This window comes from Notechis scutatus, chromosome 10, assembly GCF_049901735.1.
Source record: "Notechis scutatus isolate UNSWTSFEM ecotype Mainland chromosome 10, rNotScu1.2, whole genome shotgun sequence".
NCBI classification, from domain to species: Eukaryota; Metazoa; Chordata; class Lepidosauria; order Squamata; family Elapidae; genus Notechis; species Notechis scutatus.
The window spans coordinates 2120746-2136911 of NC_142018.1; the positions used below are offsets into that span (position 1 = coordinate 2120746).

General features: G+C 44.6%; 2 protein-coding genes across 7 annotated transcripts in view; both read left to right on the top strand.

Annotated features, from left to right (window-relative positions):
- The window catches only part of ARHGEF9 (Cdc42 guanine nucleotide exchange factor 9), a 262693-nt gene that overhangs the window by 114962 nt on the left and 131565 nt on the right, over nt 1-16166 (top strand). The window contains exon 1 of one of the 6 annotated variants that reach the window (XM_087971962.1): nt 2150-2695. The exons of 4 other annotated variants lie outside the window; for them this stretch is intronic. Coding sequence is in view for 1 of the 2 variants with exons in the window: in XM_087971961.1 (XP_087828087.1) it covers nt 7197-7226 (30 nt within the window). In the remaining variant the exon portion in view is untranslated. Of the gene's footprint in view, nt 1-2149; nt 2696-7053; nt 7227-16166 lie in introns of those variants that run through there. One more of the 6 variants, XM_087971961.1, reaches the window with a different exon arrangement.
- LOC148129729 (uncharacterized) overlaps nt 2103-16166 on the top strand; it is a 131267-nt gene continuing 117203 nt past the window's right edge. The window contains exon 1 of the mRNA XM_087971963.1: nt 2103-2695. Coding sequence (XP_087828089.1) covers nt 2231-2413 — 183 coding nt within the window. The 5' untranslated portion in view covers nt 2103-2230 and the 3' untranslated portion in view covers nt 2414-2695. The remainder of the gene's footprint in view (nt 2696-16166) is intronic.

The window sequence follows — 16166 nt, forward strand, 5'->3', positions numbered from 1 at the left end:
TCACTAAATTGACCCTCAATGGGTTGGGGGAGGTTTCTTCACTCTTGCCTGAACTCATGGTAGCTGCTCTACCTCTACCGCTATGAGATGGGAGGAAAGGGATAAGGAGATAACAATCTTTTTACCTACAAGACAGATATGCAAAGGATTGGACATTAAGAAGAACTTTGTCACAAATGTGAGTTATGAGGATACCTGATGAACCAATAATAAAGACTTTGTATGAATGTTTTGAGTTTATCTATCTGCATCTGTACAGAAGACAAAATCTACCACTGTATAGAATACAGAACAATTCCTAACTGGAGGACCATGGGTGGAAACTGCAGATCCAAGCATGGAGTAACAAGGAAGGTCCTAACTGTGCAGCCATTAAGCAATGGAACAGTCTGCCTACTGGAATCACAGAGGCTCCATCATTATGTGTAGTTTTTAAGCAAAACTTCGGTGGGATGTTCTGAGAATTCCTGTCATGGACAGGGTGATAGGCAGCCAGAAGTCCTAGCTCCATTCCAAGCCTATGATTCTATAATGTGATTTATATTCCCAGGCGGTGTATTTGGGTTTCGTGGTTTCTTGGTTGATGAACCCAACATTATGGACTGTAGACTGTAATTAATGGCTTAATACAAGTTATGAATGGAAGTTAGTTGTTGTTGGAATGAAGGCAAAACAGCATGGGGGGGGGGGACTAAATTTTAGAACACTCACAGAAAGAAATATTGGGCAAGCAAGGTGGTTTGAAAGTCACAAATATTTTTTTTTTGCCGAAGAATGTGGTAGTTTAGATCTACCCCGCCCCCCGAAATAGCTTGAAATATCTATGAGGGCCTCGTGTTTGGGTAGTCCAGCAAGGTCTGTGTGTTTTAACTATGGTTATTTAAAGCATGTTTCCTTCTAAAGGCAACGTCCGGTGACATGAGAATCCTGAGGTTGACATGGCATTGATGATGGCAGCCTTTGTTTCAGCTGTGGCACATCACAGATGTCACACTATTCCATGAGTGACTAAGAGAAGTGAATATTTGTGGCTCAGAGTTGAAATGAGAGCTGCTGGGTGCTCTCTGACCTTGGTTGTTTTCTTGCAGATGTTTCATTACCCAACTAGGTAATGTCATCCCTGCTAGAGAGTGAGCTAATGAGTGACTTCCAACTCTTTCACAGCTTTCCATGTGGGCTTCTTCCCAATTGAAGTGGTTTTGTTACTTCAAGTGGGGGTTGAAACTCCCCCCCCCCCCCAGTAGAAATATCCTGTGGATAGAAAAAATAGCATCTTCTGGTTCCAAGCCTACTTTTTTTGCAGGGGAGATGATGGATGGATGGATGGATGGATGGATGGATGGATGGATGGATGGATGGATGGATGGATGGATAGATAGATAGATAGATAGATAGATAGATAGATAGATAGATAGATAGATTGATTGATTAGAGAGAGGTAGATAGATAGGAGATAGATTGATTAGAGAGGTAAATACAGATGATGATAGATATAGACAGATGATAGATGATGATAGCCATATAGCTATATAGATGGATCGATATGGAAGATGATAAATGATAGATAGATGTGGGATAAGGATAGATAAATAGATTTTAGATAGATAAATAGATACTGGATGGTTCAGCAGAGGAGTCTCCTAGGGCTGCAGGTGCAATGGAAGAGGTGCAGCCCAGGTGTTTATGGCTGGGTTGATTTGGACCTGAACAGGCAGGAAAGAGACAAGGAGAGGAGCCGCTTCTCGTTCTCTCTCGCTCCCCGGCATCCCCCCCCTACCACCTCGCACGCTCGCCTTGGAGCGGACCGCCTCCTCCCGAGGGGTCGCCCAAAGGATCCGTCCCGAGCGAGAGCGCGAAGGGAGCGGCCGCGGAGGCCAAGACCCACCCGGGGAGCGCGGGACTGGCGGCCGCTTCCCTGCCCGGCGCGCGCTCCTCCCGCGCGCTCCCCGCCTTGCCTGGACTTGGCCCGGCGGCGGCGGCGGGCAGCTCCTCGGTGCATCAGCGGCGGTTTCGGATCCAGGCGAGGCAGGGAGCGCGCGCGCGCCCCCGCGGCTCCCTCCCGAGCCCCGGCCGCGCGCCGGCCGCCCCCTCCCGGCCTCCCTCGGCGGCGGCGGCGGCGGCAGCAGCCCCCCCCCTGCCTGCCTGCCTCCCCCTCGGCGGCGGCGGCGGCGGCGAGCGAGAGCCGCGGGCCATTTCTTCTTCGCCGGCTGCCGTCGAGCATGGTGGCTGTATGGACAGTCTGGCCGAGCAGCGGTTGACAGCGCCCGGCCTGCCCGCCCCGCCGCACCTGGAGCACTACAGCGTCTTGCACTGCACCATGACCCTGGACGTCCAGACGGTGGTGGTCTTCTCCGTCATCGTGCTGCTGCTGCTGGTCAACGTGATCCTCATGTTCTTCCTGGGCACCCGCTGAAGCCGCCCGCCCGCCCGCCCGCCAGGAAGGGGCGCGGGTCTCCCCTCTCTGCCCCCGGGCTGCCCTGCCCTGCCCTGCCGGGGCCCTCCGCTCCTCCGCGGGCCGCCGCCGCCGCCGCCACCGTCCCTGACCCCCGCCTGACGCCGGCCGCCCCGAGAGCCAGTCCGCCCGCTCGCCCGCCCGCCCGCCCGCCGGCGCGGGGAAGCCTCCTGGGCCCGCCGCGGCGGGCCTCGCTTCGCGGAGGGGGCTCGGAGCAGCCGCGCGATTCAACATGGCCTCGCTGTGAGCTGATGACGTTGGTATCTTCTGCCTCGCGGGCCGGGTCTGGCCCCCGCCGGGTCCCCTCGGGCCGGGCGGGGGCGGGGTGGGGGTGGTCGCGACGGGTTGGGGGTTGGAGGCCTCCGCGGTCCCCCTCCTGCCTCGCTTCCCCGTTGCAAACTCCGCCGGGCGCCCTGCATGTCTGCATCGTACACGGGAGCGTGCATGCACACCGATCTCCGGAGGGACGTGCGCACGTGCTGCATGCAAGCCCGGCTGAGCTCGGCCGCCCCGCAGCTGCCTCGGCGCGAGGTCCGACGCGGGCGGGAGCTGCATCTGCGCTCCTCGCCAAGCTCGGGTTGCCTCGACTAAGGGAGGGTTGCGGTTGTCCCGTGGGGTGAAACCATCCCCGCTAGTTCCCTTTCGGTCAGGTTTAGGAGGCGGACTCTGAAAAACCAGGGAATTCAGTAGTGGAATGAAGCGCCTGGTAGGAATGCGACTGACTTCCTTTATACTCTCTTTTAGGCAGGGTCGGTGGTGGATTGTGTGTGTGTGTGTGTGTGTGTATGTATACCCCGGTATACATAAGGAAGAGTTTAAGTACTGTTCTTTTACATCGTATTACATTACATCTATTGCATTATTTCATAGCTAGATCTATCAAAATGATCTGGTGTAAAAGAACAGTACTTAAACTCTCAATAGTGTACATCTGTGTACATATGTGACTGTATGTGTGTGCATATTGAATATCCAATTTGCGGATACTTTGAGACTGAAGAGGAGCTGTTCCTTATAGTGCTTACAGAAAAGGGGCTTCAGAGCAAAGGCTACAAGAGGTTGCATTGGGTGTCTGTTGGCCAGCCTGGGAGATGCTAAAGGAAAGGGAAAATGGTGAACAGCTTGAGCCACAATTGAGGGACTGGGCTTTAGCAAGTGGTGTGTGTGTGTGTAAGAGTGTGCGTATATGTTGTTTGATTCTGTTGCCTTGACAGCGTGACTTGAATCCCCAATCTACCAACCTCCTTCCTAGCTTTTGGGGGCTATTCGCCTCAACAGGCTGAAAATGCAACCAGCTACTTTGCAAGTTTCCCCCTTCACAGATGAGTAGAAAAAAATAGTGGGGTTTGATCTTTTTGTTTTTTACAATTTCCCTTTTATTCCTTTTTAAAATAAAAGGAAGGGGCAGGAGGGAGTAAGATGTAAATCTTGAGCAGTTGCAAAAGTAACCTGGTGCCTGGATGGGCTGACTTTAATTGACACAGATTTCATTCAGAACAGAAGTCTTGAATTGCACCTTACCAGATAAGCAAAAGATTAATTGCATGTCAAAAGATGCCCACTAATTTTTCTGTTAAAAGTGGTCCAAAAAGGAGAAATATATCCCCCACGAGAAAGAGTTTGGAATATCAGGGGGTGCACAGGAATACCACAAGGGTGGCAGTGAAAGCATTACTTTTGGTGGTATATGCCTCTCTTCCAATTTGGGGTACTGTTGCCTTTTCCTTTTGAAATATTTCAAAAATATCTCCTTAGTGTTGCTGCAGAGCAAACATTTCCAAATTATCACTTTGCTGCCATAAATTATCAGGGCTACCATAAAGCTAAGTCTAACCAGGTACAATCAGGAATGGTTTCCCTATAGACAATATAGCACAGAGCAGGGCAGATTTAAGCATCTGGAAGATGGTTTTTTTTAGGATTTAAATATAAGCTAGCAACAATTGCCAATGTTTAAAGTAAAGTACAAATTACTGAACTGTGTTTAGTAGCGGTGGGCACAAATGGAAGGGGAGGTTTTAAATAAACATTTTTAATTTTAATTTTCATAAATTTATCATACATTTTATAATAAAAAAATAATAGAGACTCTTTAAAGTGTTTACTTCAACTTCCAGCTTTTCTTCTTGCTTTTGCATTGGGAAGGTGGTGGTAAAACCCTGGACCAGCCTGAGTTTTCTGCAATTTCAAATAAAGGGTGTTTTAAAATAAATAAAAAGACAGATAAGCATCTTAAACTGTTAGAGCCAGAAGGAAGGTTAGGAGCTGTTTACCTAAAGAGATATGAATCACCAATCTGTCTATGGCTGAATGCTATTGATAATAACAATTATTGCTTAAGGACTTGACAAATGTTATATTGTAATAGAAGCTACAGCTTGAATTGCCAAGGACCTGGACTTCTTGTAGACCTTTGTAAGAATATTTACATACAATCTGTCTCTTCTTGCCCCTGTATTGATAATTGTAATACAGACATAGAATTTAACATAGAATTATAGAGTCTTCTAGTTCAACCCCCTACACAAACAGGAGACCCAATATCATTTCAGACAAACGGCAAATTAGACAAATGAGCTAGACCTTAGGGAGATCTTTAGATTCAGACTTCTCTTTTTAGGCAAAAGCTGGTTATCTTTCTTCTTTTGATCTTGGATCGATTGAGCTTGAAGGAGTTGGGAGAAGGAAGGAATCTCAGAATGTTAGCTGTGTCCATAAGAGCAGTGCTGAACATGTTTGCCCCAAAATATTGTTTTAAGGTTGTGCTTGGTGATGAATCAGTGCTACCGTCAGCATCATGTTGGTGGGCAATTCACTAAGTGTGTGTGTTTGTGTGTGTGTTTTTACACCTCAGTTGCCCCCCCCCCCTGTCCTATCCTTTAAGCAACACAAATATCCAAAAAGTCAGGGTTTACATATGCTGATAAAATGCACGCAAATGGAAAGCTTCTAGATTGTTGCAAACTGCCAGCTCCTGTTGTAAATCTTAACCTGAGTTTTAGAGAAGCCCCAAAGCCACAATGGTAAAAAAAACAACAGTTGATGTTTGGCTTTCACAATGACAGATGTGGTTCTGTATTCATACTCTAACTATTGGGGCTAATAGGAATGGCAGAATACTCTGAGGGTGGGTGAAATTTTGTGGAGAGCTTTGCACAGCATCCTGTCTCAAGAGACTCCAAATCCTCACCTTGGCCTAAAGAAAGAATCCCTGAAATCAATGAGGCTTCCTTAAAGGCAGCTGATGCCAAATCACAGCCCGTTAAAGGCCACCTGGAAAGATAGAGGAGCCCCAAAGGCCAAACCTAGTCAGTTGGAATTGGAAAAGTAAATCTTTGGTGGTCCAGATGTAGCTACAAGCCAAAGGAGCTAGATTTGGTTGCTTTCCCATTGCAACAGGGAAACACAACCCTGAAAATTAACCCTTGAGGTCATTGGATCTCAAATCTTCCCTGAAATCTCCTGCAGACTTCAGTTTTTGCTTTCTGCCCCTGGAAAGGGCTCCAAAATTGGACATTTACTCTGTGGCACAGTTTGCATAACTCCAGAACCCCCAATATTCTTCCCGCTGCCCAGCTGTTCCACCACTTTGTACATCCTGCCATGGTCAGGTCAGAGGTGAAAAGGCTGTGGAAGGGAAGAGAGAACCTGATGCTGAACTGGCAGAGATTTCCTCCCGATAACGGTAATGCAAGAGATGAAGAGCCGGGCTAATAACTAAGACTGCCTGCGTGTTGCAGCTGGAACCCGTCAATGCCCGAGTGCCTCCTTAAAGCAGCCTTAAAATTATTGGCTGCCATTTCCAAGCAGGAGGCTGTTGAGTGTATCATAGCAACTCCTGTATCACTGTGTGGCTTGGGGGGGAGAGGAGAAGGGAAAGGGGGGAGACAGGAGGAATCCATTTCTCCTTAGCTGCAATCCAATGCTTTTAAACTCTTGGTCCCTTAATAGATCACAGAACGACACTTTGCTTCCTCCCGAGTTCTCCGGGTTCTTCAGGGGAAGGAAAATAACCTGTCACATTTCCCCATTTCTGCATCATTGGTGCAAAATGCAGATGCAAAATCCGCAGATGGTGTGCTTGAAGCTGCCTCTTTTCAGAAGATGGGGTAGATGACACTCCTTGCTCTTTTAATTTTATTTATTATTCTTATCGCTATCCCGGATCACTCTTTCCTGTCCTGACCGGTCTTTTCTTCTGCATCTTCTCCCTCCTCCTCCTCCTCCTCCTCCTCCTCCTCCTCCTCCTCCTCCTCCTCCTCCTCCTCCTCCTCCTCCTCCTCCTCCTCCTCCTCCTCCTCCTCCTCCTCCTCCTCCTCCTCTTCTCCTCCTCACCAGCTAGGTTTTGAATTTCACATGCCGAAGGGTGGTAGTGATGGGAAATCTCCACAATATTTTGGAATTAAAAGCTAGATAATGAACTCTCTCTGCCGCCGAGGAGAAGCCAAACCCACGAGGATTTGCTGCTGATCCCCTGATTCAGGCAGTGAGTAGAGAGCTGGCTCCACAATGTCCTACTCTTTCTGCCTGCAAGGGCTCTCTCTCTCTGTGTGTGTGGTTGTGTGCATGCGTGTTGGGGTGGGGGAGGAGTATCGGTCCATTGGAAGCTAAGAGAGACGCTTTCCTCTTAGGGGTCTTAAAAGCCGCATTCCTGCTGTCCCTACGTTCTTCCTTCTCCGTTCAGGATGTGCGTTGATTTCTCTTTGGATCTGGTCTTCAGTACACAGTCCGGCTGCTGTGTATAATGACAGCAGGAAAATTGGCCCAAATTAATGTAAGTCTTTTTTATCCAGTAATGTTTATTTTAATGGGTAGAAGGCCCTGTGGGTGGCTTTTGTCTGTTCCTGTCTCCCCACCCAACCGCCCCCTTTGCCTTTTCAATATCTGCCCAGTGTAAGGGGTGCTGGATTCAAGGGAAGAGGAGATGCTTCTGTTCTCTCTGTGCGGTGGGTGAACACGGCATGCCTGCTTGCCTGCTTGGAGGTGCTTCTGTGACCTGGCTTGCCTTGTGGGTACAGCTCTCTGGGAGGGAGGCAGATCTTGGGGGTGATGGGGAGGGGAGGGTGGTCCTGGGCCTGGGCTTGCTCTTGGCTTGCCTTTGGGTTTGAAAACTGTGGGGTGGACAGGAGAGGAATTCAGTGTATTCCATTCACAAATCTCGATTGTGCAAGGGAAATGGAATAGAAGGGTGAGTTCTCCTGATCAGCTAAAGTAAGGATTCCTTGTGTAGGATAACTCAATTGCTTACTCAACTGTTGGGGGTTGTTGCTGGATTTTTTTCCTTTTTTTGGAGGGGCTAGCTTGCAACAGCTTTAGGGGTTGGTGGCCTAAAGCAATTTTCTCCATTGTGAGAGAAATTCCTTCACTTTTTCTCACTGGGGTTGGAGTGGGCAGCGAAGCATCAGGACTATCCAATGGGGGTCCTGCTTTTGAACAATGTCCATCATTGAACCCTGGTGAGATGGTGTCACGTTCTGTGGCCAGCCTCAGCCAGAGTGGATCCGTTTGGCTTTTTGTCAAGTGCTCCTTTCCAAGGAAATGCTGCCCTGCATCTGGAGCTGTAGTGATTTATTTGCTGTTGCCTAAATATAGATGGTCTTAGAAGCATTGGAAGAGGACTTGTTCTTGGAATCTTCCCTGGTACCTAACTTCTCCTTGGGGAAGAGGAACAATTTTATCCCCTAGAAATAACCAATTACCGGCAAATATTTTCATTCTTTATGGTTCTCTCTCAAATCGTGGCTTTTAGACTTTGCCTTGGCATCCCCTGTTGTGGGTTTTTTGTCTTCTCCTCTGATTTTTTTTTCCTTTTCTTTTGGGGAACATGAACTTCTACTTTAATGGACATCTTGCTTTCCTTATATGTGTTGAACAGAGAGATAGAGGTTACTTCTTAATTAATGTGTGCTGAATTGTAGTCCCCAACTGCATGATTGAATTCAAGAGGTGTGAGGGTGATTTACAGAGCATTCATGTTAAGGTAGTAAAAGAATATGAATTCATATTAGGCGTTTTTAAGACTGGATCTGTACTAAGCTGCTTCCTCTAAATAACGGCATTTCAGGAGAGTTTATTGTTGAGTTAGCAGTTGCATTTCCTATGTAGTTTCATTCAGAATCTGTCTTGTCTGTTTAAGCTTTGAAAATCCTTTACAGGGTGGAAGAAGAGAAGAGCGTTCGCTCAATTATTTCCAAATTGTTAAATTAAGCTGAAATCTCACTCAAGAACATAGTTTTGGAGGATGGAATCTTGCATTTCGGTACTTTTTTAAAAAAAAAGAATCATAAGAAAATGAGTGAGGCTGTTGAGCATGTATTGTGATGGAAATGAGAGACGATGAGTAGAGTTTTGATGTGCACCTTAACAAAGTGAGTGCGAGGAAGCGCTGGTGTTTCATTGCAGCTCAGATCTTCTTCTGTCGGGTAACCCCCTGGGGTCCATGGGTGCTTTCTGGAAAGAAAGAAAAAACACCTGGGCCATATTGAGATGATGATTATTATTATTATTTTGCAAAGAGAAGCTGCTTCTGCTTTCAACCATCATGGTGACTCTTGGAAGGGAATGTCATAAATTGTTATCGTGGTAATTACTAACTGCCAATTCCTGGTTATATCTAGAAGAAAGGAAAACTCCCTTTTGGGCAGAGATGAGGGAGGAAGAAGAGGAGGAGGAAGGCAGCCCCACTGTACTTTCACATCAAATATAGCAGTAACCTGAGTTCCTTGTTTGGGAAAAGATGACAGTGTGAACATTACTAAAGAAGAAAGACAAGGGAAGAAGAGAAAAGGGCAGGAATGCAGGTTTCTAAATGCTTCATTTCCCCATATCATGGTTTCATTTGTGTTGCGTTTGGTATTTAAATTGAATTAATTGGATACTTTATTTGGCCAAGTGTGAATTTGCATCCCTGCTTTGGAGTAAAACTTGGTTGCTGTTGATGCAAGGAAATTGGTAACCTTTTCTCTCCACCAATGAATGCAGCATCACTTTGGGGATTAATCCTATTGACTATATCAGTTGACTTTGGAGAAATGTTGCAGAGCTTCAGGCTGAGGGATCCAAATGGTTGGCCTGGATTTCCGAAAACTGCTGGGGAATGAAGAGAGTCTGATTGGTCCCTTTCTCCTTTTTTAATCACTTGAAGGGATTATTTTTTGTTATGTCCTGTTTTGAACTCAGGCATTTGGGAACCAGGAATGGAAATAACTCCAGAGATTCATAGCCAAATAACGTATGAGGGGTAGCTTCTTTCTGTCAAGGAGAGCTGATAGTTTTAAAATGATCTCAGCTGTTTGGATTGGAGTTTTGGGACAGGCTATTCGTATCCTGGAAAAATGTTGATGTGTCTGATTCTCCCTGCGCTTATCTATAGCAGGCTGAGTTTCAGTGCCTTGCCCCAAATGAGAAAATGCCTTTCCCAGATGTTTTCTGCTTTTGAGACTTAAAAGGGGTCAAGACTTGCTGTGGTTTGCCCTGAGCTGCGAGCACTCGATACGCTCGGATGAAGCTCCCTTTTAGGCTGTGCAGTCTTTGGAAGAAAGCGCTCCAAAGGATTGCAAATTTAGGAAGTAGCCTCGGTGTGGCTAAGTTGGCATGAAGGAAGACTCAGGAAGAAGGGGAGATGGATTCCCCCCACCCCCCAAAAAAAAGCTGAGCTCCAGATTGTGGCAGGTTACAAAGAGAGTCATAAGCCAGCGGGAGAATCTTTTGCACTGGAAATGATCTGCCAATGCTTGTGAGTTTCCTTGAGGGGGCTGTGACAATCCAGTGGGGAGGAGGACACTGATTTACAAAGGAACCATGCACCCTTTTCTTCTATTTGGTGAGAAGAATGGCCATTCTGCACCTGGGTTGCATATGGGACATAATTGCCATTTAATCTTGAATTAACCATCCACTTTCTTCCCAGCAGTAGCGAATGCAGGGTTTTTAATCCGTGACATATTTGATTTTGGAAAGCAAATTCTTTGTGCAAATAAGGCATGGTTTTAATTTTCTTCGAGACAAGCCTGCTGGGTTTCTGTTTTATTTATTTATTTTTGACTGCCCAGCCTGGCATTTATAAAGTGGACCTCCCAAGAGGACCTTTCTTAAGGTGCAAGGTCCGGCTTGACCATCTGCAGGAGAGGTGGGAAATGGGCAAAGAGAAGCTGTGGGTTGAGGGAGGACCATTTCTGACTTCTTCTTCTTCTTTAACGAGAGCAGCATGGCCAGCCTTAGTTGGTTGAAGCAAAGACCAGTAGATTCAACTTATGCTCAGAAACATCCTCTTCTTCCATTTTTAGCGCATTCTTCTCCTCCTCAGACATGGTTATGAACCTGGCTCTGATCTGAGGAACCTACAATGCTTCTTAATAAAAGAAATTATTAAATAAATAAAAGAAATTATTCTGTAAATAAAATTGCCCTTGCAAGGCTGAAGTTTTACATGTTTTGCCCCTCAATTTTGTTTTAAAAATTTAAATTCGCATATCTGCTTCCCTAATTTATCTAAGGGTATAGCAGATTTTGCTGAATATACAGATAATCCTTGATTTACAACCACAACTGGGATCTGTCGCTAAACCATGTGGTCATTAAATGAGTCATTATGGGATTGTGTCTGAAGTTACATCTTTTGTGCCACTGTCGTTAAGTGAATTTGGCTTCCCCCATTGACTTTGCTTGTCAGAAGTCAACAATTTCATATTGGACAAAGCAGGAGGGTGTCACGGCTGGGATTTTCTGCAAAAACGCTGAGGCCACATGTCATCCACGGGTGCTACACATCTCATAGATACACGCCAAGTGCCCAGATCACAATCATGTGACTATGGGAACCTGTGACAATCGTAAGTGTGAGGACTGGTCATGAGTCATTTTTTCCAGCACCGTTGCAACTTGCAACAGTTGCTAAGTGAATGGTCGCAAGCTGAGGACAACTTGTGTAACTTCCAGAACAGGATGCTTCTCGCTCTGATGGATGAACCACAATGGACTTCAAATCACAACTGGATTGTGCAACTTGCACAACTCCAGAGTGATTCAGCTTTCAAGGTTCGTTGCCTGACCCCACCTGTATAGATCTGCCAGTTGGCGAACACCTCTCCTTTCCCTCTTTCCCTCTTCCTCTGCTGTAAATCTCCCCTTCTGCCCTTACCTTCCATCTGTGGCATAGCCCTGCCTTGGCATTAAAGGTTAACCATGATCAGTTAGCACCTGTTTTACTCTCAATAAGGTTTTCAAGCTATCTCTTCTCCATTCTGCTTTATGGAAAAGATTCCGGGCTTAAGCCCCACAGCGATTAGTCAGGGTTTTTCTCTTTGCAACCGAACTAGCAAATTTTGATGAAGGGAAAGCCACACTGTGGGGAAGAATGGGGAAGAAAAATAGCTGAGAGGGCAATGTGCAATTTGTTCAAGGCTGTAATTTTATTTGCACACATGTTCTACACATTGCAAAGTGGCCACTGCTTCCAGCATGGACCAAACAGCAGCAGCAGCAGCACCCAGGCCAAGAAGACCGAAGCACATTGCCAAGGGGACAGGAGGTGCGGGCTACATGCTTGAAAAAAACAAACCAGCAAACCAACATTATTTATTCTCAGAGACTGTTTTTTTTTTTTTTTTTTAAGAGTAACCTGCTTCCATTCTTGGGGAGAGGATATTCATGGCTTCAACATCTTAAATGCCTCCACATGAGGGCAAAATAGTCTTTCTTGGTCAGAATTTGTTTTGGTACTTTCTAGAAACGTTCCCAACCACCACCGTGACCTTCGTTTTGCTGGGTTTTTAAACCTAATTCTGTCCCAGTTTTCCAGTTTTGTAGTTTTGTCTAGTCAGGCGGGTTTGGAAGGTCAAGTTTTACCCCTTATCGCTAATGTAATTTTGATCACAACAGCTTTCATTTTTGAGCATTGTTTCTGGCATGTTCTGGCGTTTGAACCCAAAATTTCTGTTGCTAAGCAAATTTTATGCCATTTTATGACCTTTCTTGCCACAATTGTTAAGTGAATCACTGCAGTTGATAAGTTAGTAACACGGTTGTTAAGTGAATCGGGCTTCCCCATTGACTTTGCTTTGGGAATCACATGACCTCAGGGCACTGCAACCGTCATAAATACGCACCAGTTGTCAAGTGCCTGAATTTGTCTGTGGAGATTCTCAGTCCTCCAGGTCAAGGTTGTCCCAAAGGTGTTTTTTTTTAATCGGCAACTGGACTTTCTGGTTTTTCTTTGAAGATGTTTCGCTTCTCCTCCCAAAAAGCTTCTCCAGTTCTGACTGCATAGTGGGGAATGGAAGGATTGATACTCCTTGCAGACAGCTGGTCATTTGCATCCTTTTAGAGAGTTGTTGAGGCCACCTGGAGGTTTATCTATGTTGTCAGTGTCCCTGAGGGGTGCAAATGGGTAGGGAGCCTTCTTGGAAGTGTTGAAAGGACTGTGCTATAAACTGGAGATAAATGATGTCCTATCCCTCCCCCTCTGTTGAGGGAGGGCTGCTCAATTTAGACACAGATGACCTCCTTGATGACCCCTCTTTCAAACCTACTGCAATAGTCACCAGTGTGAAAAACGATCATGTGCTATTGTAACCTTAGACAGTCACTCAATGAATGGCTGTAAGTTGAGGACTAGCTGTATTCATTTGGCCATTCTACTTTTACATTTTGGACAAAGCAAATGAGTGTCATGGATGGGATTTTTTTTTGCAAAAATGCTGATATTCATTCGAACCTCTGTTTTTCTCTCTTTGTGCTCCATGTTGGTGGGTTTTTTTTCTCTCGTAAAATTGATCAGAACCCAAGTGGAAAAGTCCAAAATCTGGAAGTAATCCTTGGGTTTATCTTTTCACTGATCAGTTTAGATTCATTCGCAAGTGGGAATCAGTTTAAATTCATTCAAAGGAGTGGGATGCAGAATTGGACATTTGACATCGTCTGCTAAACCTTTTGTTGTTCCTCTGAAGTTCTCAGATACTTCCTTCAGTCTTTGTGTGAAGTTTAATGAGAATATAGAAAGCTAGAAATGTTCAGTTTAAGCCAGAAATGCACATGGCAAATGCCCAAGATACAAAACTGATCCATTCAACCTCCCGACTTTTGGCTTCAGTTGGCAACAAGTGGTGCTTTATCATTGCTTGTTTTTGAAAAAAAGAAAAAGAAAACCTGCCTTGAGAATGAACTATAGGTCAGGGGCTAGAATCCATGTGCACCACCTCAAATTTAGAAAGATAATTTGGACAAAAGGTACCAAGATGCATTTTAATTTCTAGAAAGTAGAATAATACAGTTGGAAGGGACATCAGAGGTCTTCTAGTCCAACCCCCTTCTGGAGCAGGATTCCTTATACCATCTCAGACAAATGGTTGTCCAGTCTCTTTTTGAAACCCTCCAGCACTCACAACTTTTAGAGGCAAGCTGTTTCACTGGTTGATTGCTCTCACCATTAGGAAATTTCTCCTTAGTTCTCGATTGCTCCTCTCTTTGGTTAGTTTCCAACCATTGTTTCTTGTCTTGCCCTCTGGTGCTTTGGAGAATAATTTGACCCCCTCTTCTTTGTGGCAGCCCCTCAAATATTGGAGGACTGTTACCATGTCACCCCTAGTCCTTCTTTTTATTAGACCAGACATGCTCAATTTCTGTAACGTTTTTCATATGTATTAGCCTCCAGCTCCCTATTCATTCTTGTTGCTCTTCTCTGAACTCTTTCCAAGCCTTAACATTTTTTTTAATATTGTGGTGACTGGAACTGGATGCAGTATTCCAAGTGTGGTTGCTGCTTCAGTGTGGCGTGATCTATTGCCAGTCCAGTTAGCTAGTCGTTTGTCAGTCAGAGCTATAATTTGATTTAATATGACCACATACTTTCCAAGCTGGATATCCTTACTCTCTTTTTGGCAGCATCAGCCAGATTTCAAACTGATCTGTTTGTTAGTTGGTATAGGCACACCAATAACATGATATCACATCCATTTTTCCCCTTTTAAATTAACTTTATTCAATTGTTTTAAAAAATAAAATACAAAATGACATAAAAGGAAAAATTTCAGGAAGGGCATCAAAAAGAAAAAAAGATTAAAAAGTGTCAAAAAACAGGGGGAAGGAATTATTTTCAGTATAGATACAAATATATGATAAAGTAACCTCTTGTTCTTAAGTAAAAAACCCACAAAAGATACAAATTAAACAATTAAAATAACACTAAAATTCTATAACACTTTCCTACTCTATTTAAATATAAGTACAAAAATATACAAATTACATGTCTAGTAAGATGTCACATCCAACTTTTAATGTCTTTACACTATGCTGGTCTATAACCAGAATAAAGATTGCATTTGATTTCTTCCATTGAAGGCTTCAACCAGGATTATCTCCATAAAATCAAGAAAGGCTCTGATCTGAATCATGATTGTGCAGAAGTTTGAGCAGATGTTTCCCTTTAATTTTTAGCAATAATTTTTCATTCATCTGATAATGGCTGCACAGAACTGAGTATCATCCAGCTATTATTAAGCCTTTGATGGTTACTTCCCTGTTCCTGTAGGCAGCAAAATTAGATTTAGAAAATAGGACATTTTTTTCTTGAAACCATTTAGACCAGATTTCTAAGAAAAGTGTTCCAGGTGGCACGTTTCCAAAGCCATGTACTTTATTTTTTTTAAGGGTGGAGAACGTTTGATTCCAGAGTTTAAGTAAGGTTATTAATTATCCAGGGCTGATGCTGAATTATCACCATAAGTTTTGCCTCTTTAATATTCGTAGTTCTTTTCAATGAAGACAGAGTGAAAAATTGTCATCTCCAGGATGTTATTAGTGATTCGTTTTGACCAGGTCCACCTCCCTCCCCCCCAAAAAAAATCTGAATCAGGTTGACTTGTGAGGTCTTTGGTGTTCTCTGATCCTGATGGTTTGCTTGTAATCATTTCATTACCAACTAATCATCTGCACCTCTATAACTGTCTGGTTTGGTTCTGCAACCCAAGAGGACAGACACAGACTCCAGAGAGTAATTAGGACTGCAGAAAAAGCAATGACCACCCACCTGCCTTCAGTCGAGGACCTGAATCCTGCACGAGCCAAAAAGAGGGCTGGGAAAATATCTACAGACGCCTCACATCCTGGACATAAACTGTTTCAACTCCTTCCCTTAAAACGATGCTATAGAGCACTGCACACCAAATAACTAGACACAAGGACGGCTTTTCCCTGAATGCCACCACTCTGCTAAACAAATAATTCCCTCAACACTGTCCAACTATTTACAAAGTCTGCACTACTATTACTATTAATCTTCTCATCACTCCTTATCGCCCACCCTCTTCCACTTGTGACTGTATGACTGGAACTTTGTTGCTTGTATCCTTAAGATTTATATTGACTGTTTCCTAGTATGATTTGATTGCTTATTGTAGCCTATGACTATCATTAAGTGTTGTACCTTACGATTCTTGACTCTTGACGAATGTATCTTTTCTTTTATGTACACTGAGAGTATTTGCACCAAGACAAATTCCTTGCGTGTCCAATCACACTTGGCCAATAAAGAATTCTAATTCTAATTCTAATTAACATCATCAGCCCTAGAAACTAATTGGATAAAGGAGGAGTGGGAGGGGGAAAGGAGAACACTGTGGGATCTTTAGTGCTCTCTGAGCTTGCTTGTTTTCTTGCAGACATTTTATTATCCAGGGTTGGGATTCTGCAGGTTCGCACCTATTCGCTAGAACTGGTT